Source organism: Taudactylus pleione, unplaced genomic scaffold (genome assembly GCF_031769625.1).
Source record: "Taudactylus pleione unplaced genomic scaffold, aTauple2 ptg000253l, whole genome shotgun sequence".
Classification (NCBI taxonomy): Eukaryota; Metazoa; Chordata; class Amphibia; order Anura; family Myobatrachidae; genus Taudactylus; species Taudactylus pleione.
In genome coordinates, this window is record NW_028284655.1 from 1,833,598 (window position 1) to 1,854,003 (window position 20,406).

At 46.4% G+C, this 20,406-nt stretch overlaps 1 protein-coding gene across 4 annotated transcripts in view; it reads left to right on the forward strand.

The window, feature by feature from the left end:
• The window catches only part of ADGRL1 (adhesion G protein-coupled receptor L1), a 427,170-nt gene that overhangs the window by 255,019 nt on the left and 151,745 nt on the right, over positions 1-20,406 (forward strand). For 3 of the 4 annotated variants that reach the window (XM_088480320.1, XM_088480321.1, XM_088480324.1), the window contains exon 3: positions 8,202-8,415. In XM_088480320.1, coding sequence (XP_088336446.1) covers positions 8,202-8,415 — 214 coding nt within the window. Of the gene's footprint in view, positions 1-8,201; positions 8,420-20,406 lie in introns of those variants that run through there. The other variant, XM_088480325.1, reaches the window with a different exon arrangement.

The window sequence follows — 20,406 nt, forward strand, 5'->3', positions numbered from 1 at the left end:
TTGCTATGGTTTTAGTACAGATTTGCCCATTTCAGCCGTCTCAGTAAATAGCCTTTAGAGTATTACTATATGTAATTTATGGAGTTCATTTACAGGCTATTCGTGTATTTTTGTGTGTTGTCATCAGCCATTCCTGTACCAGTGCACCCTTGTTGTAGCAAAATGACATGGAACGGTTACCAGAGATGGAGAAATTTTGTGATGCAGAAAACGAGGCTGACGCAGAGGTGAACGCAAGTCGGTCATAATGAACCCCGATTTGGGCGCATCCATGTGATGACCACACCGACCAATAGACATGGTTTCATCGCAATTATTAGTATCAATGTGCACTTGCACCAGCCCTATTCCCAAGCGATCGTCCAAAAAAAAGCTTATTTTGGCATATGCTGAACTCTGCATAGCACTTAGTTGTGTCGACGCGCCCTCAACCCGCACCATCTCCTGCAGATGATTGCTCTCAGATACGAAGCATGTGCAGAGCAAAAACACACAAGATATTCCCGTCCAAACTGATTTGCATTCAATTAAATGTGTGATCCTGCGTTGATCAGAATGGCTGCATGATGTGTGGGACAGAGGATAAACATAATGGCGCATAGAGATCCTGTTTGGCAGGAGTGGGTATGAGCAGGACCTGTGACTGTATGTATGGGAGGTGTATGAGGTCTCATGGCAGAGAAGGCGACTATAAGAGTCTAGTGTGAGGTACATCCTGCTATGTATGTGCATGAGGGGAATAAGCCCAGGAGACTGATTAGTGTGGGTGGTGACAGATGAGATATTTCTTCTATTTATCTTTTTCTAACAATTGGTCACTGTGTTATTTATTTACCGCAATCCTGGTTGAATGAATTGTTGACCATGGTGAGGCAGAGACACATTCTTGCTCACAAATTGTTACTATGGCTACCTGTTGTTAGATACCATAGACCAACCTGTAACAATACCCAGAAAATAATGGGTTCTCCGCCAATACATACAACTACAGGTCACATTATGGGCCTGAATCTGAGTCTGATGCAGAAGCGCCCGCAGCAACATCTATTAGGGATCGCTCATCAGTGACTTAATGCAGATGCCGCTGCAGACTCTTTCTCTTGTGCACAAGGAGATGCCAGGGGGGGAGGCCCAGGCAGAAAGTGAGGGGGGCATGGCGACATGAGTTGCATCATTGCAGCCCCCCGCTGTATAGTACTGAGATGACACAAGTCACAGTGCATCACATCATGAGGTCACTAGACCTCTTATTACTCTGGGGATTAGTAGAGGCAAGCCTACTTTCTCAGAAGCCAAGGAGAGCTCCCCTGGAGAGTAGCAATGTCATCTGCATTATATGGTATATACTGGTGCACATTCTAAAGCCATCTGGAGACATTTATCAACAGTATTTCTGATATAGAACATGCAATGCCCAATTAATGAAAGAACATCTGTGTCAGTGAATGCTAAAGGCATAGTTATCTACACTAGTACAAAAAAAAATGCAAATGCACTTTCCAAAAGAGAAAATAGCGCACAACCTGGAATAAACAACAGGTGTATACCACACCGGCAATGTCTGTATCTCTGCGGTGATCTGATAATTTTCAATGGAAATCTCTTCACTCTAGTAAGATGGAAGTCTTCCATGGCCCGAGCTGGCACCATGTATTCCAAACTGAGCCAAGCTCCTCAAGCTATGACACTCTGACCAGGGCTGTTAAACCTGTTTTTGTACTTGCCAGGGCTCGGCGTGGCTACCACAGCTGTCAGTAAATGGAGAAAGTGATGTTATGAGCCAATGGACTGTGTGATAAATGTTTCATGGCGGAATAAGTAACACTGCAATAGGTGGGACTCCTGTGTCAGCTGGGTTACATAAAGCATGTACTGACTTCTCTCACAATGTACATTTGTAGTATCCTACTGGTAACAGCAAAAGTCCAACATGAAACAACTAAACCAAATATATGAAGAACTATGTCAGTAACGTAAAACCATTTGCCTGTTACCCCTGAACACTATTGCCATAGGCATGATAGGTTTACATTACCTGGAGGGTATATACTGTATTTAGGAGACTCTATTTCTCACACCTACTTTTTACAATTGCATCAAACCCTTCGTTGATAGATCAGGGGTGAAATGTTATACTGTTGAGCCTCATTGCAAATTTTGGGGGCGAGCTGATGCCAGTTCATCCTTCTATGGCCAAATCTCTGCTCCTCTGAGTATGGGCAATGCTGTGGACTTTCCAATACATGGTCTGCGACAATAGATAATAGTGAATACAAGGGTTGTCCATCTTAGGTTTTGCAATTGATGGTGGATAGTTTATAATCATCGTCATACAACTATTGATGGTTTGTGATCACTCATATACAAAGGAGAAAGTGGCCACTACCAGACCTCGGCCATTAAACCTCCTCCACTGATGTGCACAATCGGAGCTGCCCCAATTGACCATCACTAGCAAACCATTGCTGGTCAGTGGTCAACATTGGTCAACCCTAGTGAGTGCCGTCATTGCCTGATCAAGTCTTGTTGCAGTTGGTGGGGCACTACGATGCCCCCTTAGCTTAGAGGGCTTGCTCTGAATCAGTGCCCTCCTCCATGAAAATGGAGCGGCCTCCTGGCCGCTCGCATAGCTGTGGGTGACAACCCACAGCATATGCGAGCGTCCATGATGATGGTCGCGATGGTCTTGACCATCGCGACCATCGGGCTTGCGACGGAGACCCTGCGGTAGGGTCTCGCTGACGCAAGCCCTGGAGTGATTTTGGCTCTATCAGAGCCAAAATTACTCCCACTGACATCACTAGTGATGTCAGTGGGGCCGGCTTCAGACGGTAGGCGTTCCCATGGGAACGCCTCCGTCTGGCAGGCACGCCCCCGGCACGCCCACCAAAGGGGGCGTGCTGTCAATCAACATCGACAGCACGCCCCCTTTGGTGCGAGACCCGGAGCGATGGAGAGCCCGTCGCTCGTTGTGTCTCGCGCATGCGCACGACGGAGCTCCCTCCGTCGTGCGCATGCGCAGTGGGGGAACATCGACCCGCTTGCGAGCGTCCTGCGCTCGCGAGCAGGTCTGAATGACCCCCAGAGTTCCTGAGGCTGTAACATTCTATACAACTGCAGTATTTTCATCACTGTACTAAATGCAGAAGTGTATACATTACAGCACAGTGTTTTTGTAAGGAGCTCAAAAGTTTTGTCCAAGGAAGTGAGGCACCTGTGAGTGTGGTGCAAGTCTTCCAGCTGTCAGGTTAACAGGAACCAGACACAACTAAACTGTGTATTGTGTTATGTGTAGATATAGGGGATAATGTAGTGTAATATGGGGTCTGTTAATCCATCTGAGAAAAGCCCTGTCTTTTAATGGTGATGACAGAAAACAAATAATTAAAATATGCTTTATTATGGGAAATAATTTGAAATTATTATAATTTTTTTGTTCTTAGTACTTTTTATTTAATACAATAAAATATTAAATATGTCATTGGCTATGGGCCTTATTCAGAGGTGCACGCAGACGAGGCTGTGTCTTTCTGCTAATGCCACGACCGATGCCACCACTGATGATCTTCCTACTGTTATATCCACAGGCAGCAGTGCTAATATGTCTCAGTATGCCCAATCCGTAATTCACTGCAGTCGTTCTTTGCATTGTCCTATCTGATGTTGGGTGCACATTGTATAGTGTGTACGCAGAACCGCACATAGGGACTGATTCAGATTTGGGAATAAAGTAAGATAAAGCAAATAACTGTGCATATGGATAAACCATATTGCACTGCAAAGGGTGCAAATACATACATTTGTTTTGCATGTAGGTTAAATACTGGCTGATTTTGCATGTAACCCACAAATGCTGGAAAGCTTTATTTTTACTCTGCAATTTAAATTTCAGTATGGACACACCCCTCCCAAATCATACTATCTCTGCATATTTTACATAAGTCCCTCCTGCAACATGGTTTTACCAAAATCCAGTTACTGTTTTTGCTCTTTCTTACTCTATTTCAAAATCTGAATTAGGCCGATAGTGTACAGGAGAAACAATTACTTGGATACAATCCTTGGGCACGATATATCGGGGTTGGGTACGGGATTCCAACGGTCAAAATCCAGATGGATTTTGGTAAATATTCTAACCCCAATCCTAACACTAACCCACCCCTCCCACAGCCTAACCTTAACCGCAATGTCGGACTGGGACATGAAGAGCCCACCGGGGGAATGCAATGTTAGGGGCCAGCTGAAAAACTGCCAATCTGCCGCAGAACGTATTTTATTGTTCCCTCAAAGGGACCGCTAAGTACCAGCTGCATGAGCCAGGGACTTGGGGAATGTAGTTAGCACAGACACAGTATGGAACACAGACAGGACAGACAGACACTAAGGATAAGGAAGACAGACAGAACAGGCAGACGCAAGATATAGAACACAGACAGGACAGGCAGACACTAAGGATAAGGAAGACAGACAGAACAGGCAGACACTACGGATAAGGAAGACAGACAGAACAGGCAGACGCAAGATATAGAACACAGACAGGACAGACAGACAGTAAGGATAAGGAAGACAGACAGAACAGGCAGACGCAAGATATAGAACACAGACAGGACAGACAGACAGTAAGGATAAGGAAGACAGACAGAACAGGCAGACGCAAGATATAGAACACAGACAGAACTGACAGACACTGGGTATGGAACACAGACAGGATAGGCATCAAACATCTGACCACTTAGCACTTATATTTGCTGTGCTGCTACATTGGTCACTATAGAGCTGGCAGCTGGATGGAAACCTGTGTAACAGAGGGAAGGGAGGACTGCAGGTGGGAGAGAACACGCCAAAGGTTTCCTCCTATTCCATCTGTGTTCAAGCCCTGAATGGCAGCTACAGAACTGCTGGTTGGCTGCTGCCCTGCATTCTGCTCCCTGCTGCCTGTGTGTGGGACCAGAAGGTCAAATATTTCATCTGTCACGTGACAGCAAGGGGCCCTGAATCCACCACTGCTCTGATGATTGTCTGGAAGGGAAGAGGCCGGGAGGGCAGATACATATATGCTGGGCAGCAACTCAAGGGTTCATGGCGCCTAGGGCAAATAAAAAATTGGTGCCAATTTGAAAACTGTTCTTTAAAATTCTTGTGTCGCTCCAGCCCCTGTGTCTCACAGCCTCATCCCCCCTGTGTCTCTCAGCTTCACCCCCGTGTCTCACAGCCTCATCCCCCCTGTGTCTCTCAGCTTCACCCCCATGTCTCACAGCCTCATCCCCCTGTGTCTCTCAGCTTCACCCCCGTGTCCAACAGCCTCATCCCCCTGTGTCTCTCAGCTTCACCCCCGTGTCTCACAGCCTCATCCCCCCTGTGTCTCTCAGCTTCACCCCCGTGTCTCACAGCCTCATCCCCCCTGTGTCTCTCAGCTTCACCCCCATGTCTCACAGCCTCATCCCCCCTGTGTCTCTCGGCTTCACCCCCGTGTCCAACAGCCTCATCCCCCTGTGTCTCTCAGCTTCACCCCCGTGTCTCACAGCCTCATCCCCCCCGTGTCTCTCAGCTTCACCCCGTGTCTCACAGCCTCATCCCCCCTGTGTCTCTCAGCTTCACCCCCGTGTCTCACAGCCTCATCCCCCCTGTGTCTCTCAGCTTCACCCCCGTGTCTCACAGCCTCACCCCCGCTGTGTCTCTCAGCTTCACCCCCATGTCTCACAGCCTCATCCCCCCCGTGTCTCTCAGCTTCACCCCCCACATGTATCTCAGCCTCATCCCCCTCTGTGTCTCTCAGCCCCATCATCTTGTGTCTCCGCAGTCATTTCTCTTCAGCTCCATCTCCCCCTTCCCTGTGTAACTTCGTCTCCAGCCCCCCAGTGGTGGATTTGCAAGGACACACACAAGTTTGTATTAATAATATCAAAACCAAAGCGATTGCATTCAGTTCCAACAGGCCAAATGACAGCCAAGTAATCACCACTAGTCAGTGACATTTATCTTAGTTTGTATTTTACTTATAAAGATCAAATAAAATCAAACAATAGAAGCAGGTAACACTAATTAGTTATCTAAGAAATCTGCCTATGTAATACTGGTCAAGTCAAAGCAAGAAGCCCTACCAGGGTGTCCCACCACGGGTTGGGTGCAGGATCCAGTCGGTCAGAAATCCCAAAGCTGGCATCCCGACAGGGTTAGGATACTCACACCTGTTGGTAGGTGTCCTAACCCTCCCCCTATCCCTCCCTCGGCCCCCCACCTCCTCCTCTCCTGCCTTCTTCTCTTCCGACCGCGGCCACTAAGCCCCGCCTCCCGACTGCGGTCTGTTAAGGACCGCCCCTGTCAGAAAGGGGCGTGGTCTAAAAATCTGTGGGGCCCACCGGGGAATTACCCGTCTCCCTGGCGGCCCAGTCCGAGCCTGCCTAACCATCTCCTCTTGCAGCTTAACACTAACCCACCCCTCCCGCAGCCTAACCCTAACTGTCTCCTCCCGCAGCCTAACCCTAACAATCTCCTCCCGCAGCCTAACCCTCCACTTCATGCCTAACCCTAAAAGTTATTGTCGGAATCTGTCGAGATTGTGACTGTCGGGATGTCGTTGTCAGCATTCTTACCATCAGGATCCTAACTACATTCCAGTATATCGTGCCACCGTACTGAAGACTGCATAGTGTGTACACTCTATATTGTGTATTCTGGGATTTGTGAAACTGGGACATCCATCACATTGTTTGTTACATAATATATAGTGTGTGCCTAGGTTAAGAGTCTAGTCCAGGGTTAAATAAATCCAAGTTACCAGGATGCCTGTACAGTAGAACAAGAAATGCATCTTAGTGAACCATGAATGTCCTCCCATAGGCGTATCATTCCATGGCCAGAATGATTCCCTTTAAACACACACCTGGTGTGGTGATCCCTGTCTTTGCATGGCGAAATCTAAGTTGCCACAATCCTGATCTGTTATCGCCATGTCAGGGTGGAAATGACAAATTAAAATATTTCATTTACAGTATTTTATACATCTATGTAAAGGTGTTTAAATATTTATTTTAAAAAAAATGTAATAATCTTTTAAGCTTTTTTTTTAAGTATTTTTGTACATTTTAAATTGTATTTGTATGTTTTATTAGTGGAGTTAAATTCCCAACTATGAGCTTTTAGCCAGAGCCTCAGTTCTCAGTGTGTGTTACCTTTATCATACATAAGTAACATCTATAGTAAAATTGGAGAGTGGAGATGGCAAGCAGAGAGCTCTCTTATGCATTCTTCTCCATGTTCGTACATCCTGCTGTCTGCCCTGCGCGGCATAATGGGTCTAACTGGTGTATAACTAGCCCGAGCTACTGACCGGCGAGGAGTAAAACATTTGCTGTACTCAACAGCCGTCAGGGAGCTGTGCTGCATCTTATGTTGCCTTTAGGCATTATATATACACACCTTGAGTTAGTAATTGTGCACCCCACCTGTTCATTCTTTTCTGTCGATTATCTCATCTACATTATTGTTACTGAGAAAATTGGTTGTTAAAGGGAAGCAAAATTGGTTCCTTTTTAGTCTAAATTGTAAGATCTTATTGGCAAGACTCTCATTTCATGCTCTACTTGTTTATACAGCACTGCAAATATATATATATATATATATATATATATATATACATATATATACAGTATATATAGTGGGTCTTTATAAATTCTAAATAAATAATTGCATACATAATCCATGGGCACAATAACATTGTCTTCCATGCATACCTGCTTACTTTCTCAGGAGCTTCTTCTGCCCTCCCTGGAAAGTAGACCAATCCGCACACTTCCCACTAAAAGTAGGTGGACCCAGGGCACGAGGACGCGATTTGCGGGGAACTGCGTTATCATCACTCATCTCAATGCATTTCTATGCCACAAATCAAAACATTTCAAAGTTTGATTTGGAGCTTCAATTACACTATTTGTGCTCCATGCCTCCTGCACTTTTCACCTCTACCTCCACTCCGTGAAGTCCCAGTGGGGATGTCATATATGCCTTAACAGGTTCAACACACGTTATAGGTGCTGTAACCACAGGAGCTTACCATGGCCACATTTACATAATGCTTCTGTTTACCAAAATAGATATTGTTTAACAATTTGCACCACATTTTGTGCTACTGTTGTGCAGCTCCAGCTTGTTATGGTCCTTATGATATATTACATGTGACAACACTTTGTTTTCTCCTACAGGCCTGAGTCGGGCGGCTCTTCCTTTTGGGTTGATGCGTCGTGAGTTAGCGTGTGAAGGATACCCAATCGAGTTGAGGTGTCCGGGCAGTGACGTTATCATGGTGGAAAATGCAAATTATGGACGGACGGACGACAAAATTTGCGATGCTGACCCCTTCCAAATGGAGAATGTACAGTGCTACCTGCCGGACGCCTTCAAGATCATGTCGCAGAGGTGGGTGAGACTTTGTTTGTGTATGTTTTCACACATACTGTAATTGCACACACACTATGCGGATTGTTTTATATTATTGTGTTCTCTATGGGGTTGATGCTGAGTTAGACATACAGCAGTTTGCTTTGCGTCAAATACACAGATTTGCTCTGCACATGCACAGAAGGCTGGCCGCACGCTTAATCATGTGAACTTGACACGTAGAACCACTTGTAACTGGAGAGGCGGGACGGGAAGGGAAGGGGATTTGTTACTATAGGCTGAATACAGTATGGGGATGTCATTGCGAAAACATTCAGGCAAGCACAAAGATACGGGTCATGCCTGAAAAAGCCGTATAAATTTCGGAGGGCTGGTGCAAATGCACTTTGATGATGGTCGTCAGTGCTACCTAACCTCTTCTGATTGGCTGATGGCTTACTTGCTATCATTCATGGAAGGTGTAAGAGACTCACGATTTTATTCATGTAGTCCCCTGCTTCCCCAGAAGGATGGGTGGATCTTCCGAATCCTGCTCACTTACTAGTGAGGTGGGCAGGATGGGGAGATAATACTGGGAATGGCTGTTCCGTAGGAAGGGAATGGGGCTAAAATTACGTATTTTACCCTCGCTTACTCGCGGTTCACTGCATTTTGCCATGATGGGGATGGAACCCCCTCCCCCTTCCCCTTGATTTATAGGTGGTTGGGTAGGTTTGGGCTTAGGCTTTTTAAGCTTTGCATTAGACTGCTGGGGATGTTTGGGGTCAGTAGCCAGGGAGTATTCCACCACGTGTGGATCAATTGTATACAAGCAATTACCCTTGAACTATAATTTTACTTTTTATAGAAATGTAGAAATGATCCATACTTTCAGCTAGGGTATATGATTTGTGCAGTTGTCAGTGGGGTATTATAGTTGCCAATTATCCCTAATTAAGAACAGTCTCAAGTTGAAAGATTTGTCACTGGAAATGCCTTGTTTTCCAGTATAGACCAACTACACAATGAAATTGTTATTATTCTGCAGAAAGTTAAATGCGGTTCTATCTATGTTTATGCTATATCATATTCGCCTACTATTTTGCACATCCCTCCAGAGTAGATCTCAGAGTAGTGATCCAAAGACAACATGATTCACTACTGCCCTATACCCTGGGAGAGTAGACAAATGTGCTTTAAATGTTAATATTGACTGAGCAAGAAACCTGAGATGCTGGAGATAGTAGTGCTCCAGTGTCTGCCATAACAGTGTCGCTCATAACTCCCTCTGTGAATGCACAGACTCAGCAGTAAAAGAGTCCCTGGATGATCTGTAAATCTGTTATGTTATGGTATTTGTGGGTTTGGCATTGAAATTAAGGGTCTGATTCAAAGGTGCACTCTATTGCAGCCGGGGTTTTGCGGAGTTGCAGTAGCGATAATATGCAAATGCTAGTATCAGCCGTCACACTTGTGCATTAGCATGCGCAGGATTGTGCAAGCTCTCAGACATCACTTTCAATGCTCACTCAATGCTCACGGACTTAGCAACGTCTCTGGTGGTTCTAAATAATCTACCATCGGCGCATCATCAGATTCACCATCGATACTTGCACCTACCTATGGCAGGTGCAGCGTCTCCTTCTGAACTCTGGCTAGACATGGGCTCTGTAGCTGCGGCTCTGCATCTGAGAATGCTGCCACTGACACGCCTATGACACTCCCATAAGCTTATCAGATTCCAGAACCGACCACATAACCTTCATAGCTTCCATGTCTTATCACATCCCCTCTCACAGTCCACACATAACCTCACATATTGTCTTTCTTTCACATAGTCCTGACATTTTGCCGACTTTCCTGTGTGACTGGATCATGCAGCCCACCAAGAAACTCTGCATTCTGGCCAGACCAAATTGCAATATATAGCACCTATCCTTGTGTATCAATGCCTATTTCCCTATAGATTGTAAGCTTGCAAGCAGGGCCCTCTTACCTCTACGTCTGTCTGTTATTACCCTGTTTTGTTCTATCAATGTTTCCAATTGTAAAGCGCAACAGAATACGCTGCGCTATATAAGAAACTGTTAATAAATAAATAATAAATAAAATAACATGCCCATGACACTCCCATAACACGCCTATGACACACACATAGCATGCCCATGACACTCCCATTACACGCCTATGACACTCCCATGACACGCCTGTGACACTGCATAACATGCCCATGATACATCTATGATACTCCCATAACATGCCCATGACACACCCATAGCATGCCCATGACACTCCCATAACACACCTATGACACTCCCATAACATGCCCATGACAGTCCCATAACACGCCTATGACACACCCATAACATGCCCATGACACTCCCATTACACGCCTATGACACTGCATAACACGCCCATGATACATCTATGATACTCCCATAACATGCCCATGACACACCCATAGCATACCCATGACACTCCCATAACACACCTATGACACTCCCATAACATGCCCATGACAGTCCCATGATATTCCCATAACATACCCATGACACTCCCATAACATACCTATGACACTACCATGACATGCCTATGACACTCCCATAACACACACACGACACTCCCATAACATTCCCATGACACTCCCATAACATACCCATGACACTCCCATATCATACCCATGACACTTCCATAACATGCCCATGACCTCTCCCATAACTCACCCATGACACTCCCATATCATGAACATGACACTCCCATAACATGCCCATGACACTCCCATAACATGCCCATGACACTCCCATAGCACGCCTATGACACTCCCATAACACACCCATGACATGCCAATAACACGCTCATGAAACTCTCATAAAATGTCCATGAAACTCCCATAACATACCCATAACGCTCACATAACACTATGACACTCCCTTAACATGCCCATGAAACTCCAATAACATGCCTGTGACACTCCCATAACATGCCCATAATATGCCCATAACACACCCATGACACTCCCATAACATGTCCATGAAACTCCCATATTATACCAATGACGCTCCCAAAACATACCCATGACACTCCCATAACACACCCATGACGCTCACATAACACGCCCATGACATTCCCATAACACTCCCATAACATGCCCATGACACTCCCATAATACGCCCATAAAACACCCATGAATCTCCCATAACATACCCATGACGCTCACATAACATGCTCATGACACCCCCATAACATACCCATGACACTCCCATAACACACCCATGATGCTCACATAAGACACCCATGACATTCCCATAACACTCCCATGACATGCCCATGACACTCCCATAACAGGCCTTTGACACTCCCATAACATGCCTATGATACTCCCATAACACGCCTATGACACTCCCATAACACGCCCATGTCACTTCCATAAGTCACACATGACACTCCCATAACAAGCCTATGACACTCCCTTAACATGCCCATGACACTCCCATAACATGCTCATAACACGCCCATGACACTCCCATAACAAGTCCATGAAACTCCCATATTATACCCATGATGCTCACATAACATGCTCATGACACTCCCATAACATACCCATGACACTCCCATAACACACCTATGATGCTCACTTAACACACCCATGACATTCCCATGACACTCCCACAACACGCCTTTGACACTACCATAACACGCCTATGACACTCCCATAGGATGCCTATGACAGTCCCATAAGATGCCTATGACACTCCCATAACAAGCCCATGACACTCCCATAACATGCCTATGACACTCCCATTCCATGCCTATGACACTCCTGTAACACTCCCATGACACTCCCATAATACACCCTTGACACTCCCATAACATGCCTATGACACTCCCATAACATGCCTATGACACTCCCATAACACACCTATGACACGCCCATGACACTCCCATAACATGCCCATGACACTCCCATAACATGCCCATGACACCCCATAACACGCCCATGACACTCCCACAACACGCCTTTGACACGACCATAACATGCCTATGACACTCCCATAGGATGCCTATGACAGTCCCATAAGACGCCTACGACACTCCCATAACAAGCCCATGACACTCCCATAACATACCTGTGACACTCCCATAACATGCCTATGACACTCCCGTAACACTCCCATGACACTCCCATAATACACCCTTGACACTCCCATAACATGCCTATGACACTCCCATAACATGCCTATGACACTCCCATAACACGCCCATGACATTCCCATAACACGCCTATGACACTCCCATAACACGCCCATGACACTCCCATAACATGCCCATGACACTCCCATAACATGCCCATGACACTCCCATAACACACCCATGACACTCCCACAACACGCCTTTGACACTACCATAACACGCCTATGACACTCCCATAGGATGCCTATGACAGTCCCATAAGACGCCTATGACACTCCCATAAGACGCCTATGACACTCCCATAACAAGCCCATGACACTCCCATAACATGCCTGTGACACTCCCATAACATGCCTATGACACTCCCATTCCATGCCTATGACACTCCCGTAACTCTCCCATGACACTCCCATAATACACCCTTGACACTCCCATAACATGCCTATGACACTCCCATAACATGCCTATGACACTCCCATAACACGCCCATGACACTCCCATAACATGCCTATGACACTCCCATAACACACCTATGACACTCCCATAACAAGCCCATGACACTCCCTTAACATGCCCATGACACTCCCATAACACGCCCATGACACTCCCATAACATCCCCATGACACTCCCATAACATGCCCAGGATATTCCCATAACAAGCTCATAACATTCCCATAACATGCCAATGAAACTCCCATAACTCACCATTGACAATCCCATGACATGTCCATGACACTCCTATAACTACCCTATGACACTTCCTTAACATGCCTATGACACTCCCATAACATGTCAATGAAACTCCCATAACATACCTATGACGCTCACATAACACACCCATGATGCTCCCATAACATGCCTATGACACTTCCTTAACATGCCTATGACACTCACATAACACACCCATGAAACTCCCATAACACCCATGACATTCCCATAACACTCCCATAACAGGCCTTTGACACTACCATAACACGCCCAATACACTCCCATAACATGCCTATGACACTCCCATAACTCACTCATAACACTCCCATAACACGCGTATGACATTCCCATAACACACCTATGACACTCCCATAACAAGCCCATAGCACGCCCTTGACACCCCCATAAAATGCCTATGACACTCCCGTAACACGCCCATGACACTCCCATAACACGCCTATGACACTCCCATAACACACCTATGATACTCCCATAACACGCCCATAACACTCCCATAACACGCCCATGACACTCCCAGAACATTCCCATGACACTCCCATAACATGCCCAGGACATTCCCATGACACTCCCACAACACGCCTTTGACACTACCATAACACGCCTATGACACTCCCATAGGATGCCTATGACAGTCCCATAAGATGCCTATGACACTCCCATAACAAGCCCATGACACTCCCATTCCATGCCTATGACACTCCTGTAACACTCCCATGACACTCCCATAATACACCCTTGACACTCCCATAACATGCCTATGACACTCCCATAACACGTCCATGACACTCCCATAACATGCCTATGACACTCCCATAACACACCTATGACACTCCCATAACACGCCCATGACACTCCCATAACATGCCCATAACACGCCCATGACACTCTCACAACACGCCTTTGACACGACCATAACATGCCTATGACACTCCCATAGGATGCCTGTGACAGTCCCATAAGATGCCTATGACACTCCCATAACAAGCCCATGACACTCCCATAACATACCTGTGACACTCCCATAACATGCCTATGACACTCCCGTAATACACCCTTGACACTCCCATAACATGCCTATGACACTCCCATAACACGCCTATGACACTCCCATAACATGCCTATGACACTCCCATAACACGCCCTTGACATTCCCATAACACGCCTATGACACTCCCATAACACACCTATGACACTCCCATAACACGCCCATGACACTCCCATAACATGCCCATGACACTCCCATAACATGCCCAGGACACTCCCATAACACACCCATGACACTCCCACAACACGCCTTTGACACTACCATAACACGCCTATGACACTCCCATAGGATGCCTATGACAGTCCCATAAGACGCCTATGACACTCCCATAACAAGCCCATGACACTCCCATAAAATGCCTGTGACACTCCCATAACATGCCTATGACACTCCCGTAACTCTCCCATGACACTCCTATAATACACCCTTGACACTCCCATAACATGCCTATGACACTCCCATAACACGCCCATGACACTCCCATAACACGCCTATGACACTCCCATAACACACCTATGACACTCCCATAACAAGCCCATGACACTCCCATAACATGCCCATGACACTCCCATATCACTCCCATGACACTCCCATAACATCCCCATGACACTCCCATAACATGCCCAGGATATTCCCATAACACTCCCATAACAAGCTCATAACATTCCCATAACATGCCAATGAAACTCCCATAACTCACCATTGACAATCCCATGACATGTCCATGACACTCCTATAACTACCCTATGACACTTCCTTAACATGCCTATGACACTCCCATAACATGTCAATGAAACTCCCATAACATACCTATGACGCTCACATAACATGCTCATGACACCCCATTACATACCCATGACACTCCCATAACACACCAACACATCCATGACACTCCCATAACACGCCTTTGACACTACCATAACACGCCTATGACACTCACATAACATACCCATGAAACTCCCATAACATGTTCATGAAACTCCTATAACACACCCATGACATTCCCATAACAGGCCTTTGACACTACCATAACACGCCTATGACACTCCCATAACACGCCCATGACATGCCCAATACACTCCCATAACTCACTCATAACACTCCCATAACACGCCTATGACACTCCCATAACATGCCTGTGACACTCCCATAATACGCCTATGACACTCCCATAACCTGCCTGTGACACTCCCATAATACGCCTATGACTCTCCCATGACATGCCCATGACACTTCCATAACATGACACTCCCATAACATACCCATGACACTCCCATAACATGCTCAAGGCACTCCCATAACACGCCCATGACACTCCCATAACATGTCCATGAAACCCCCATAACATACCCATGACGCTCACATAACATGCTCATGACACCCCCATAATATACCCATGACACTCCCATAACACTCCAACACACCCATGACACTCCTGTAACACGCCTTTGACACAACCAAAACACGCTTATGACACTCCCATAACAAGCCCATGACGCTCCCATAACATGCCCATGACACTTCTATAACATGCCTATGACACTACCATAACACACCCATGACACTCCCATAACACGCCTTTGACACTACTATAACACGCCTATGACACTCCCATAACACGCCTATGACACTCCCATAAGACGCCAATGACACTCCCATAGCAAGCCCATGACTCTCCCATAAAATGCCAATGACACTCCCATAACTCACTGTTGACACTCCCATGACATGCCTGTGACACTCCTATAACACTCCCATAAGTCACCGTTGACACTCCCATAACATGCCCAGAACACACCCATGAAACTCCCATAACATACCCATGACGCTCACATAACAGGCTCATGAGACACTCCCATAACATGCCTATGATACTCCCATAAGTCACCCATGACACTCCCATAACAAGCCTATGACACTCCCTTAACACGCCTATGACACTACCATGAAACTCCCATAACATGTCCATGAAACTCCCATAACATGCTCATGACACCCCAATAACATACCGATGACACTCCCATAACACACCAACACACCCATGACACTCCCGTAACACGCCTTTGACACTACCATAACACACCAATACACCCATGACACTCCCATAGCATGCCTTTGACACTCCCAAAAGGTGCCTATGACACTCCCATAAGACGCCTATGACACTCTCATAACAAGCCCATGACGCTCCCATAACATGCTCATAACATACCCATGACACTCCCATAACACACCCATGACACGCCTTTGACACTACCATAACACACCCATGACACGCCTTTGACACTACCATAACACGCCTATGACACTCCCATAACAAGCCCATGATGCTCCCATAACATGTCCATGACACTCCCATAACATGCCCATGACACTCCCATAACACGGCCATGACACTCCCATAACATGCCGATGACACTCTCTTAACACGCCCAAGACACTCCTATAACACTCCCATAACACACCCATAATACGCCCATGACACTCCCATAACATTCCCATGACAATCCCATAACACACCCATGACACTCCCATAACATGCCCATGACACTATCATGACAATCCCATGACACGCCCATGACACTCCAATAACACGCTCATGACACTCCCATAACATGCCAATGACACTCCCATAACATGCCAATGACACTCCCATAACTCAGCGTTGACACTCCCATGACATGCCCGTGACACTCCTATAACAGGCCTATGACACTCCCATAACATGCCCATAACACGCCCATGAAACTCCCATAACATACCCATGACGCTCGCATAACACGCTCATGAGGCACTCCCATAACACGCCTATGACACTCCCAGAACACGCCTATAACACTCACATAACATACCCATGAAACTCCCATAATATGTCCATGAAACTCCCATAACACACCCATGACTCTCCCATAACACACCCATGACATTCCCAAAACACTCCCATAACACTCCTATGACACTCCCATATCACGCCCAATACACTCTCATAAAATGCCTATGACACTCCCATAACTCACTTATGACACTCCCATAACACGCCTATGACACTCCCACAACATGCCTGTGACACTCCCATAATACGCCTATGACACTCCCATAACTCTCCCATGACACTCCCATAACATGCCTTTGCCACTCCCATAACTCACCCATGATCCTCCCATAACATGCTTATGACACTCCCATAACTTACCCATGATACTCCCATAACATGCCTATGACACTCCCATAACTCACTTATGACACTCCCATAACACGCCTATGACACTCCCACAACATGCCTGTGACACTCCCATAATACGCCTATGACACTCCCATAACTCTCCCATGACACTCCCATAACATGCCTTTGCCACTCCCATAACTCACCCATGATCCTCCCATAACATGCTTATGACACTCCCATAACTTACCCATGATACTCCCATAACATGCCTATGACACTCCCATAAGACACCCGTGACAATCCCATAACATGCACATGACACTCCCATAACTTACCCATGATACTCCCATAACATGGCTATGACACTCCCTTAACATGCCCATGACACTCCCATAACATACCCATGACGCTCACATAACACACCCATGATGCTCCCATAACATGCCTATGACACTTCCTTAACATGCCTATGACACTCCCATAACACACCCATGAAACTCCCATAACACCCATGACATTCCCATAACACTCCCATAACAGGCCTTTGACACTACCATAACACGCCCAATACACTCCCATAACATGCCTATGACACTCCCATAACTCACTCATAACACTCCCATAACACGCGTATGACACTCCCATAACACACCTATGACACTCCCATAACAAGCCCATAACACGCCCTTGACACCCCCATAAAATGCCTATGACACTCCCGTAACACGCCCATGACACTCCCATAACACGCCTATGACACTCCCATAACACACCTATGATACTCCCATAACACGCCCATAACACTCCCAGAACACGCCCATGACACTCCCAGAACATTCCCATGACACTCCCATAACATGCCCAGGACATTCCCATAACACTCCCATAGCACGCTCATGACACTCCCAAAACATGCCCATGACACTCCCATAACATGCCAATTACACTCCCATAACTCATCGTTGACACTCCCATGAAATGCCGTGACACTCCTATAACACGCCTATGACACTCCCATAACATGCCCATAACACACCCATGAAACTCCCATAACATACCATTGACGCTCACATAACAGGCTCATGAGACACTCCCATAACATGCCTATGACACTCCCATAAGTCACCCATGACACTCCCATAACAAGCCTATGACACTCCCTTAACACGCCTATGACACTCCCATAACATGTCCATGAAACTCCCATAACATACCCATGACGCTCACATAACATGCTCATGACACCCCCATAGCATACCCATGACACTCCCATAACACACCAACACACCCATGACACTCCCATAACACGCCTTTGACACTACCATAACACGCCTATGACACTCCCATAACACACCAATACACCCATGACACTCCCATAACATGCCTTTGACACTCCCATAAGACGCCTATGACACGCCTTTGACACTACCATAACACGCCTATGACACTCCCATAACAAGCCCATGCCGCTCCCATAACATGCCCATGACACTCCCATAACACTGCCATGACACTCCCATAACTCACTCATAACACTCCCATAACACGCCTGTGACACTCCCATAATATGCCGATGACACTCTTAACACGCCCATGACACTCCCATGACACTCCCATAAAACACCCACGACACTCCCATAATACGCCCATGACACTCCCATAACATTCCCATGACAATCCCATAACACACCCATGACAATCCCATAACACACCCATGACACTCCCATAACATGCCTATGACACTCCCATAACATGCCCATGACACTCCCATAACATACCCATGACGCTCACATAACACACCCATGACACTCCCATAACATGCACATGACACTCCCATAACATGCACATGACACTCCCATAACACGCCCATGAAACTCCCATAACACACACCCATGATGCTCACATAATACGCTCACAACACTATCATAATATGCCCATGACATTCCCATGACACTCCCATAAGCTTAACATACAGATGCTATAATGGTTGGCATATCTTGTCTAGGAAAAAGGTAGCAATGTGATACTCTGCAGGGTAAATGAGGAGTAATGCTCTGCATGTCTTTGTTAGATGGTTGTTAGAGAAGTATTGCCCCCACACATAGAGAAAGTGGCATTACAGTTATTGTATTCTGCAGATCCCTGGCACACCCAGGGTTAAGTGATTAACTATTTTGCTTGTCCCCGGGATCGGAAAATGATGAGTCTCTGCGACATGCGGGTGGTTAGGGATTGGTATTCTGTATGGGTCACAGGCAAAAATAGTTTGTTGATGTGATGTTCTACAGGTGTTTTGCAGGATAGAGGGCATGGCGTGATGCTCTGCAGTTCAGTATAGGGAAAATGATGCTGTTGTTATACTCTAAATCAGTAGCATGGAATACAGCACAATGCTCTGCATGTCACTGAAAGTGAAAAGACGGAATGAAATGTTCTATCTCTGAAAGTGAAGGGATTGATGGTGCAATGCTCTGCATATCTCAGAAAGTGAACGGGTTGGTGGTGCATTGCTCTGCATAACTGAAAGTGAAGGGGTTGGTGGTGCATTGCTCTGCACATCTGAAAGTGAAGGAGTTTGTGGTGCGGTGGTTAGGCACCCCCCCCCCCGGGTACTTAGGTTTAGGCAGTGGGGAAGGGGGTGGTTAGGGTTAGGCACTTAGAGGGGGGATTAGGGTTAGGCACTTGGGGTGGAAGTTAGGGTTAGGCACCCCTAAGGAGGGTTAGGGTTAGGGGGTTAGGTTAGGTTAGTGGATGCTTACCTATCCACGATCGGGATTTCCAGCGCTGTCGGGCTGCCGCTGACGGGAATCGAACCCATTCCACCCGTGGTTAGCAGTAGTATGATATTATACAGGCAATGAAGGGGTTAGCAGTAGTATGATATTATACAGGCAATGA